Source organism: Vigna radiata, chromosome 8 (assembly GCF_000741045.1).
Source record: "Vigna radiata var. radiata cultivar VC1973A chromosome 8, Vradiata_ver6, whole genome shotgun sequence".
Classification (NCBI taxonomy): Eukaryota; Viridiplantae; Streptophyta; class Magnoliopsida; order Fabales; family Fabaceae; genus Vigna; species Vigna radiata.
Window position 1 is genome coordinate 42809899 of NC_028358.1, and position 11792 is coordinate 42821690.

Here is an 11792-nt window from a genome sequence, read left to right on the forward strand (position 1 = left end):
TGCTTCTTTTCCTCGCAATTTGTTTTCGGTGAGTTAAGGCAAGGGTGCCTGAGCGATGCAGATTAATTTGTTGATCAATAGATTCGTTTCCAGCATTTTTGACGCTCGAGTAAATGTCCACTGTGCAGTTTGGTTATATTAACTATTTTCATCTATTTTTGCCTTGATATGATGAACATTTTTGTATTAATAGAATCTTTACCAACTGAATGTTCAGGGACTCAACTCATTCTTAGATTATCAATTATGTAATAGAGCTTGGTTTTTCTCGTGATGTTATATTATACTTCCAAAGGTACAGGTGGGGAGGAAAGAATTGTTGAAGTGAATTTTTCCCTTCAGATTATTTATGGGTTAGTAGCCTAATACATTTAAAATCCGGGTGTATTTTGGCAGGTTGTGGCATTATAAAATGGTGACATGATGTGAGGGATGAAAAAGAAATGATTACATGATCTCTGCATTGTATATTTTCTAGTGATGTTTTTTAACATTGGAATATGTACAGAATTGTTGTCCCCTATAAGGTTTCAGGGTTTATTCCAACATGAGGAAGGATAAATTGTTTTGTTTTTTTTTTTTTTTTTTTTTTTTAAGAATAAAAGTATTATTATATGCGAATTTAGATAGTGAAGAAACATATAATGCTAACTAGCGAAACACATCTTCGCTATAGTCAAGTGAGAAATAAAATAACCAGCACTAGAAATCTTGTATAAATAACTCAGTTTATTATCGAACTATTATCCATCAAAATAATCATAAAGTTCTATATTCTGTGTATTCTAATATTGCTTTACTTGTTTAGTTACATTAGTTAATGAGAGAGAGAAAAAGGTCCATTAATGGAGGTATACGTGTCCATCAGACTAATTAGCTTAAGTGGAGGGGGGGAAAAACAAAGAATATTTAACAATGATACATTGTTTTGTTTTGTGACCTTTTACAGAATCATTTGAAAATAAGAAGGGAGGTTTTATGATCATTCCCCACCACTTTTATACATTAAAGGATTGTGAATTTGTGAAGGAATCTGATGGAGAGAGACGTTGTTGGGTGACACTGGCTGTTCTTTTGCCAACTAATCAGACTTAAACTGAATCTTATAGGATGATTGTGCCTTCCTCTAAATGGAATTCGCATGGTTAGTGGTTAGTGTTACTGTTGCAAAATTTTCCCAATTTTATCTTCCCATCTATTGGAAAACTTAACTAAATTATCAACTTCTTTTCTGGTCTATGTTAAAGGAAGGAAAAGTTGATAAGAGAGAATGAGTGATAGGGTATGTAATTGACACTACTAATGCATTGTTAAATAGAAGTAATGATTATTAAATAAATAAGATTAGAAAAATGGTTGTTGCTTTGTGTCTGCGTGTATCTTCTTTATTGAATGAGTGAAACTAGGCTTGTATAGAATATTATTGTATCTTTCTTTTTGAAATTAGATCGCAAAAGTGGAACACTAGGAGTAAAAAAAGCTACGTTCTTTATATAAAATATGGAAAATGATATTTTAACACCATTTTTTTTTACACCATTTTGATATTGCACACGTGTCAAAATGTGATTGGATGATTTCAAATTAAAAAGGTTGAGGCAGAAATATATTTGGAAGAGAAAAACCAAAGTTTGTTTATTTAATTTGAAATCGTCCAACCACATTTTGACACGTGTGCAGTGTCAAAATGGTGTAAAAAAAGGTGTTAAAATATCATTTTCGATAAAATATTCACTTTTACTATTATACGCCATCGTCTTCTTTTTAGTAGGGATGAAACTTTCACTCATGCCATGGTGGCCCACAAATCTATGCCGAAGAAAAAAAGAAATACTCAATTTTGGAATATATTTCGGGTTAATGTCTAAGTTGAGACATTTCAATTTAAATGTTATAATATTACTTAACAAACAAAACAAAAAAAATAAAATTAATGGCATTGCGTTATAAAAAATATATCCATTATTTTTAAAATTAAAAGATGAAAATCTATCAAAATTTGAAATATAGATGAATTTCAATTCTGTTTTTAACTTTTTAAGTTAAAAATATATTTAGCTATTAAAAAGTTTAATAAATTATCTTAAAAAATTTAATAAAATATTTTTTGATTGAAACTTATTAAGAAGTCGTGGTGTTGATCTATTTGGATAAGCATCACCAAAGAAAAATATCGTAATCTAGATATTGATATGCTGGTTGAAATAATAATAATATTAGTAATAGAAAAAAAAAACATTAGTCATAGTGAAATCTAACTAGTTATATTATAATGAGAATACTAGTAATGGGAATAGGAGAATATCAATGAGTTTTGTGAAGATAAACAATTTTGAATATTTGTTTTCACAAATAAAAATCATCTTTAAAAATTAAGGTAAAACATAAAAAAATGTACAAAGCCTAATATTTCTGAGATACAATTCCACTTAAAAAAAGTCCAATATATCTCTTTGGCATTAGTAAGAAAAATCTTAACATATAATCCTTTTGTTATGCTAACATTTGAGATTCATATATATATTTGAATCAAATTTTGAAATAAAATAATTAAGCCCTAAATACATGTTATTAATTTATTATTACCTAAAGAAAAGCGACATTGACATGTAGCATCAGATCTCATCTCAGTGATCTGTTTCTGTTGTAATGCAAAATATTGATCGACATGTTGGCAAGTGTAAGTCCTCTCAGCAATACACATGTCCTGCTACTTTCTTATTATTTTCTTTCTTAATTTCTTATTTTAATATTTAATTAAAGGCACGTCACGATGGCAGCTGAAAAAGAATCATATATTTTCAAATAAATTGTTATTCTATTGTCAATCAGCCCTTTATAAATCAGAAGAATGAAAAGAAAAACTCAGCTCAACCTCATGACTTACTCTCTGTCATCTTTCTGCACCTTAAACCATGCTTTTAGCTGCCATAAACCCTTCAAACACCCCAAAATAACATGCCAAAGCTTTAGTCATGACAATGGTAATACAGATTAACAACATTATTCACTCTCATCAATACCTTAATTAATTTCTTCTTTGTGTTTTTTTTCTATGTGATTTCAATACCTTTTCACTGTCCCAACATCATGGTTGTTACAACTATTGTACTATAATGCAGTTCTTTTATTAATTTATGTTGTTGTTTTTGTTGGCAGAGAAGCGAGCAAACATTGTCGATGCAAACCTGAGAATCCTAAGGGAAAGAATTGAACAAGTGCGAAAGAAAGAGAGCCTGATAAAGAGAGTTGAATGGAATTACAAGCATGGTTATGAGCATAAGTACAAGAAAAATTGTATGATAACAGAATCTGCAGAGGTTATAGGTTTGGCATGTGGTGCAATTGGCCTTGTCTTTCTCCTTGGTTCTCTTATCATCTTCCTTCTCTCCCTCCTTATATATGCATATCATGTCTCTAATTAAGAACCATCTCATCTTTCTCAATACATCATAGCTATTTACTTTGATTTAGGGGTAAAATCACATATAAGAATGTGTTCATATTAAACCTATTGATGCAGTACGTATATGTGGTTTAGGTTTTCTGCTGATGGATTTGTAAAATAGTTTGAAGTATTCTATGTATAAATTGTGTTTGTTTATTGGTTAAGTCTGAGAAACTTTTTTTCTATTTATGGAGATAGCAAGATTGAGATTTTTTCTTTTGAATAATATAACCAGTAGATGACTTTTGTTGGAGTTTGATCCATTATTTTTGGCAAGATTTTTCTCATATAATGATTACTTCTAAAGTACTAAATTCAAAATTGTAGTTTACTTATTTAACTATAACGTTATGCTGATAATGAATTCTATTAATTTCTAATGTTCATATTAAGGTATTAATAATGTACTTATTATTTAAAACTGATTACGTGAGTTATTTCATACACTTTTAATATGTTTAATATACCAATTTTTTATTTTTTAAAAAATGAGTGCTAAATAGGTGCTGTCTGTGAAAATAGCAGTCTGCATAATCATAACAGGATTAGAAAGTGCAAAATTTTATTTCATGAATTCTTATCAAACTGTGATTTGGTTTTTGAAGGGTGCATGTTAAATTTTTTTAAAAAAATGAATGAACTTATATACATCTTATTTAACATCTTAACAATTTGCAATTTCTAAATATAATTGTTACTTTATCTGGTATATTTTATATAAAGATGAATAGAGATAAGTTTTAAGTATATTTTATTTATAAGAAATAAAGCTTTTTGAAGTGAGTAATTTAACTTTTGTATATATAAAATTATAGGTATGGTATGTATTTGGCATCATGGGATTGGGTGTGACATATCTGCCAGCAAAGGTGGGTACATGTCATTTTTGGCTTATGACTTTTCAACAGTTTGCGAAAAATAATTCCTTCATTTTTTCCCTTAATTACATCTTAATCACCTTAATTATTTTTATTTAATTATACCTAAACAATAAATCTAAAACTATCGTGTGTTAATAAGATAAAATCATGATTAGTCTTTGATTTGTTTTATTCGATATTGATGAGGCAGCCACGTATGAAAAGTGACTCAAATGCCACATGTCATTTCCTCCTTCTCCACTAAACAAAACTTATCCTAACAACTGGAATTCTCAAATTCTTTAGGAGTCAACTGAAAAATTGCTTTTTTTTTTTAATTAATGCATCTAAATATATCTGCATAAATAGTCAAACAATTCACAAAGGTTAATACTTTTATATAATTAATAAAATATAAATAATTACAGCATCTTTTAAAAAAATTAGTTAGTCAACGTAATGCCATTTTAAATGCAACTAAAGTTTTTTTTTTTTCAGCATAAGGATATGTAAACATAGTACACTAAAACCAAAGATTATTGGTAAAATAAAAATTATAATTTTTTAGTAGAAAGTATAATATTTGATTATTTGATTAGCTATTTATAGAAGAGAAAAATGAAAATCTCTGTTCAAAGGAATTAATGTTTTCTTTGTCGCAGTTAACGATAGTGTAGAGCTAATTAAATGAATGCACGGATTCAAGAATTGAACTTGGAAAATTTTCAAATGCATTTAACCGTAACTGTTAGTTTCGATGGCACCGTTAGACATATGGTTTTCCCAATGTGTTTCATGCTTCCCATTTCAAGAATATATGCCTTTATTTAAATATTTAACATAGATTTACCATCTCTTCTATAAACATATGTTTCATTCTTTCTTTGTCTATTTCAATTCTGAAAACAATATTGTTCTTTTTTATTGAATATTTTAGAATTTCAAAAACATATTTTATTAATTTTTTTTATTGAATATACTATTACATAGCATATAAAAATTTAATAAATCAAAATAGTTATCTATCCTAAAATATATAAAAACACTATTGTGAATAATTTAAATTAATCCATTAATAAGTGTAAAATTGTTTTGATATGTACTACTATAAAATGTTATAAAAGCAAAAAAAAAAAATTAAATATCAGTCCAAGTAGTTTTAATGTAGTAAAGTATTTTCAGAATTAAGTGGTTATATGTTAATGAAAATACAATATATAATAGTTTTACATTAGTTTATAAATAAAAAATAGTTAAACTACGTACTATTACTAATCAAAGTAATGTATTTTTAGCATCATTTTTCTTCTTAAGAATTATAATTAAGTATTTTCTTCTCAACCTCAAACAAATAAAAGAATAGTGTGATTTTTTTTTTAAGTTCACACATCTATAGAAAAAGTTACTTAAATCATGATATAATGGATCTATTGCAAGTATATATATATATATATATATATATATATATATATATATAATGGTCACTTCCTCTGTAATTCATTATACGCATTGGGAAAACCATGTCTAACGGTACCATTGAAACTAACAGTTACGGTTATACGCATTTGAAAAATTTCCAAGTTCAATTCTTGAATCCATGCATTCGTTGGGAATAACAGCAGAATTTTAATTATCATTAATTCCTTTGAACAGAGATTTCCATTTTTCTCTTCTATAAATAGCTAATCAAATGAGATTGCATTGCACACTGTCGAGATATTAAAAATCTTCTCTACTATCAGCAACTTAAGCAAGTGACCATTTGAAAGATGGGTGGCCAGGACGGTGGAGACAGTGCCGGCAAGGGAGGCGATAGTGGCAAGGGAGGCAGTGTTGGAAAAGATAGCGGCGGAGGAAATTCAAGCGGCGGTGGTGGTTCAGGAGGAAATATGAAGGCCCCTGGTGGTGATGGAAGTTCCATCTCAAGAGAAGCATTTGAGAGCAATCCTAAGGCATACTTCAATGACCTGCATGCTGCATCAAAGCCAAACAAGTAGTTCTATTTTATCAAATGCTCAAGCTCTAACTCTTGTGCTCATTATGTCACCTTTATCACTATAAATAAAAGCACCTATTTTATATTTCTATTTATCAATTGAGTTTTTTATTTGAAAAACTGATATTGCTTCAAGTTGTTTAATTTAGGTTTAATAGCCAATTTAGTCATCATTTTGGTTAAAAAATCTCAATTTAATCCCTCGTTGTAAAAGTGTTTTAAATTAGTCCTAACTTTTAAAATGGTGGATCAGATTGGTTCCTTCTGTTAAATATAAGTTCACGAAATTAATGGATGATGATGTGACACAACTGACCAATCTAACACATCCACAAAGTGGGGACTAAATTGGCTATTAAACCTTTAATTTAAAACAAATTTCAAAACCTAATAATATTATAAACACACCCACAGCAGTATTCAATTAAATTAAATATAAATATTTTAATTAAAATATATACTTTATCAGACCGCTTCAACCTTCCACAAAAATCTATTTTCATATATATGAAATGTTTAATCTTCAGGAAAATTTAATAATGGGCGAAAAAAACTATAATTAAATATGAAAGTATAAAAATAAATTTTCAAATCCATAATCAGTGTTAAAGAAAATTATTCGGAAAGGGACAGAGGTATTTCCAGAAGATGGAAACCATAGTTGTTTTGAATTTGGCCATTCACAGATCCTGTACCAGCTAGTCCACGCGTTAGTCACGAATGGACAAATTGTGGAACATTTCACTTTTCAAACAGTTGCTTTCACTCGCTTCAATATTTTATAAGAAAACAAAAACATAAATTAGGTAAAAGTCACTAAATATCAGTCCCCATTAAATTAATTTGAGTTTATTCATTGTAACAAAAAATAAATGAATAGTCAATGTATCACAAACAAATTTCTTAGTATATGAATGTTTTGTACAAACTTGATGCTATATCTATATATATATGGCTGCTCCACCTCAGCTAGTTTTTCTTTTCGAGTGTTGAAAAAAAAATTCTGATGCATAACCAAGTTTCTCGAATCACCTTAACCTAGCCGGTTCCTCCGATATAGTTTCCAAAGCAGGCTTTCTTGACCTACAACAATTTAACCTATACTGAAACCCTGAATCCACTCCTTCCAAACTCAACCTTGGAATCTCAACTTCTCTTTCTGCATCTGAGTTTTTCTCCACTTCTCCACCGCCGTTGTCAGGAAGAACGCGCGTCTTTCCGCGGGACAGTCTCTTGGCGGCGGAGTTAGCCGCCAAGAAAAGCACCGCCATGTCGGCGGCGGTGACAACCGAGTTCAGTCTCCTCATTGGGAAGAAGATGTAGACGTTCCCAAAGTCCAAGTCTTCGTCGGCGGCGAGAGCAGAAAACCTTCGACCAATATGAAGAGAACGAGAATTGACGAGAAAGTAAGTGGGGTGTTCAAGCATGAGTTCCGCCGCCTTGGTAATCTCCCTGAATTGCTTGACTTCGCCGGTGGGAATGATGACTCTGGTGGCCTTGGAGTTCTTCATGAGAGGAGGCGCCAAGGTGCATGAAACGTAGTTGCCCATCACGTGGAGTTGATAAAGAGAAGGATTTTAACGTTGGAGAGAATCGAAGAAGGAAGGTTTGTTTTGTGGGTGTGTTTGAAGTGTGTTGTGGTATATATATATATATAGAGAGAGAGGGAGAAAAGTCAAAGAAGGAATAAAAGTATTAGGTTAATAGTATTAGTATGACATATTCACGTGGTTGTTTATGTGAATTATATGGTGTGCGTGTAAGATGTGTTGACGAGTGTTGGGTGGATGAGAGTTGAGAATGCGCGTTGGTTTGAAAGAAAGGCAGTGAGAAGGAACATTGGTGTTGTGTTGGCCAAATTGGAGATATAATACTTTAACTTTATGGCTGTCTCACTAACACCTGTGGGATCCACCCCTCTCTTCTTCTCCAAAAACTTTTCTATTTTTTAATCAATGTGTTTGAAAGAGATAAATATATATGTTTCTAATTTTTAAATTTAATTATGTTTACTTTAAATTTTGATATATTTTAATTTTTTACTTTTTTTAAAAGTGGATATAATTTTTTAATTTGATAATGTTAACTATTTTTATATATTAAACCTTAAACGATGTTTTTGATTGATATTTGAATTATGTCTTAAACTGTATAAGTAATTCAAACATTATTAGAAATATAATTTAATACATAAAAATTTTATGTAATTGAGTTAGAAAATTTTATTTATTTACTTTTAAAGTTTGAAGGTGAAAAACACTTTAAAATATATATGAATTTTAGATTTTTAGCTCTTAAAATAGTAGCTGTTTAATTATTGTTTTGGGTCTAGAGTTTAGAATTTCCATAAAGTACTTTTTCACAATTTTAGTCATTAGTTAAAGATCTTTGTACCTGTCAAATGCACTATAATGTTTAAGTTAGTAATTAATTTGATTGGAAGTCACACCAAAATTTTAAATTTGTAAGTACAATTACTTACCTTTGACTCTTATTTATAGGTTTTAAAATACACTTTAAGATTAAAAAAACCTTAATTTCAATCCGTTACCGGTTGAAAAATATTTACTAATAATCTTGATTAAAGATGATGTTTAAGAATTATTAATGTTATAGATTGCTTGTTCGATCTTCCTCTTTTTATAACTGGACGGTGTGTACGCTAACCAATGTTTAGTAGATGACATGTCATTTGGTCAGTCATCCTATTGATTTGTCTTGTTTGGTTAGTTCATATGAAGATAAAGTGTGTGTGTCTCTCTCTGTGTATATATATATATATATATATATATATATATGGGGTTTGCTAATTTACGTAAGGGGGTTTTTTCAGTTAGTACATTTTAGCAAAGTGTACCAAGTTTTAGGTTACAAAAATGTCCCTATTAGAAAAGAAAACCAACTTTAACTTCAAGGGTATTTTAATAATTTTAAAATTTAATTTAAAATAAAAAAATAAAAGGTAGTTATTAAAAATCCTGATTGGTCCACGTCTAAGCTTTTATTATATATTTTGTAAAGGTAGTTGTTTTTTAAAATAAAAAATAAAATAAAAGGTAGTTATTTTTTTAACCCAGACTGTTCTATAAACACTAAACCATTATATTTTTTAAAAGGTAATTATTTTTTAAAATAAAAAATAAAATAAATTGTAATTATTTTTTAAAATTAAAAAAAAAATAAAAACTAATAATTTTACCAATCAAGATTTTTAATAATTATCTTTTATTTTTTATTTTAAATTATATATATATATATATATATATATATATATATATATATACACACACTGAAAATGTTAAGAAACGCATGGTAACTATGCCGACATTTTTCTATAAAGATGTGAGAATATGAGTAAATGAGGTAAACAAGTGTGAAACAATTTCGTAAAGTGCGGAATTCAGACTCCTTTGTTTTTTCTTCACTTAGTCTTGAATATTGTACGCGTGATCATTAATATTTTAATATTAAGAGTATGGATTTTATCTAATAAATTTATTTGGCTTTTCAAATTTAGGGTGATAACTGATTTCTTTTTAATTTTGAAATATTTTACTTAGTTGGATTTAATTTAAATGTTGTTTATGATAATGAAATAAAATTAGGCAGACAGGCAGGAGTCTAAAGAAAACAAATTTGAAGTTAGATTTATTTTTGTAATAAATGAGTTAGTTAAAAGAGTGCAGTTGCAAAGCAATTTCCATTAGAAGACGTCAACCAGAAAACTAGGTTTCGTTATGGTTAGTTTGTCAACAACTCATTTCTCTTCACAAACAAAAACACATCACATCACCATCAATGTATAACATGCTCTCAAATAACTTAAATTGTTCTTTAAAAGGAAATTTATAATTTTTCAGAAAAATTATAAACTTAATTTTTTCTTATTTCAAATTATTTAATTTTTACATATTCTGGTTAGATGTAATTTTTTTTTTAATTTCAACAGAGTATTTCAATTATTACTATATACAAAAATACCACTGAAAAGACAAGATATATCTATTGAATTAAATTTCTATAAGTATCAATAATAAGTAATTTATTATAATTGTTAATAAAAAAGTTAAATTCTCATCCATCTAACTAACTTTACCGACATTAATAAAAATAACTTTTATATTGAGAAATAGTTTTGTCTTAACAATAAAACAATTATAAAGTTGTCAATCAACAAATGATTTTGAAGTATATATATTGTCTTATATTTTTAAAAAGAAAAAACTCATTGGTTTGGATAAACAAATTCTAAATGACATTAATAAAAAATATATTATCAATGTTAATTAAGAAAATCTTCATTAATGCTAGTCAAGATTACCTCATCTAAAAATATTTGTATTTGACATCTTTGTCCTTAAAAGCACTTGAGATGGTTAAAGGTAACTTATCCAAAACCGTATCATTTTCATGTAAAAAAATAACACTAACATGTCTCAACAAAAATAACAAAAGTCGAGCTTTAACTTAAAATTGTTCATTTTGACAACAACCTTGTGTTAATAATGACAATTGAGCCATGTCATCCTAATCAAGTTCAGGTTGAATTAAAGAAACAGATTTAAAAAAGATGAAATTGGAAATTTTAATTTTTTTTCTTTTTATTTAAAATTTAAAATTCTTTAATTTTAGCTGTCACGATCATAAAAATTTTAAATTTTAATGTATTTTAAAATTATACATTCATGTAATATATTTTATTACAACACCTTTTATATTCTCTATATAAATAAATAAACGACCCTCAAAAGTGATGCATACAAACTTTTGGTTTCGTTGGGAGAATCAGAGGAAATTAAAATAAAGCAACGTTTAGTGGCACGAAAGAAAAGTATGTAGAAATGTTTTGATAATGATCTTTGCTCTTCTGTAGTCTCGTTCTCTGGTTTTGTATTTTTTATACAGAATATTGAAAATCCCACATCGACTAGATATTAGGCCAATTTATAATATATAAGTGAGGTGTTATCCTCATTTTACAAATTGATTTTGTGGAGTTGAGTTAGGTCTAAAACCCACTTCTAACAAACAGAAACACAACTTCTTCTAACAAACACAGAACCACAACTTCTCCTGTAACTTGCATGGTAATTACATTGCTTGAATAGTCTGTTGATGGAACATGTATCAAGTGTTGCAATTGTTTTATTCATGATCTATTGCTTGGTTAGTGTTGTCACATTGTTAGCATAGTTGCTGCTGTCCTGTCATACTTGCATAGTCATAATCAGACAATCCATGATTTGTATTGTTTCCATGATGCTTTTGTCCACTTTTTTTTTCCCTGCATTAATGAGTGCTTTTATACATTTTCGTGTTCCTATTCATGTGCTGGCTATTTAATATTTGAAGAGATATGGATAGAAGAGTTTTGAAGTGCATGGCATAAATGGAAGACAAGCTTTCTGGTTCCAGTGTATGTCAGCTGTATTTGTCTCACTTTGATAAGTCCCACACTGAACAATCACTCACCAAACATATGTGCAAA

General features: G+C 28.5%; 2 protein-coding genes across 2 annotated transcripts; one reads left to right on the forward strand and one right to left on the reverse strand.

The window, feature by feature from the left end:
* Nucleotides 1–5923: 5923 nt before the first annotated feature.
* LOC111242374 (alanine and glycine-rich protein-like) lies at nucleotides 5924–6305 on the forward strand. The gene has a single exon (XM_022785349.1). The coding sequence runs from the start codon at nucleotides 6078–6080 to the stop codon at nucleotides 6303–6305; it is 228 nt and encodes a 75-aa protein (XP_022641070.1). The 5' UTR covers nucleotides 5924–6077.
* An 832-nt stretch (nucleotides 6306–7137) lies between these two features.
* On the reverse strand, nucleotides 7138–8176 carry LOC106771422. The gene has a single exon (XM_014657396.2). The coding sequence runs from the start codon at nucleotides 7852–7854 to the stop codon at nucleotides 7333–7335; it is 522 nt and encodes a 173-aa protein (XP_014512882.1). The 5' UTR covers nucleotides 7855–8176; the 3' UTR covers nucleotides 7138–7332.
* Nucleotides 8177–11792: the final 3616 nt, after the last annotated feature.

Bases quoted from the DNA above. Each gene is read 5' to 3' on its own strand.
- LOC111242374 (XM_022785349.1), top strand. From the start codon at position 6,078: ATGGGTGGCCAGGACGGTGGAGACAGTGCCGGCAAGGGAGGCGATAGT.
- LOC106771422 (XM_014657396.2), bottom strand. From the start codon at position 7,854: ATGGGCAACTACGTTTCATGCACCTTGGCGCCTCCTCTCATGAAGAAC.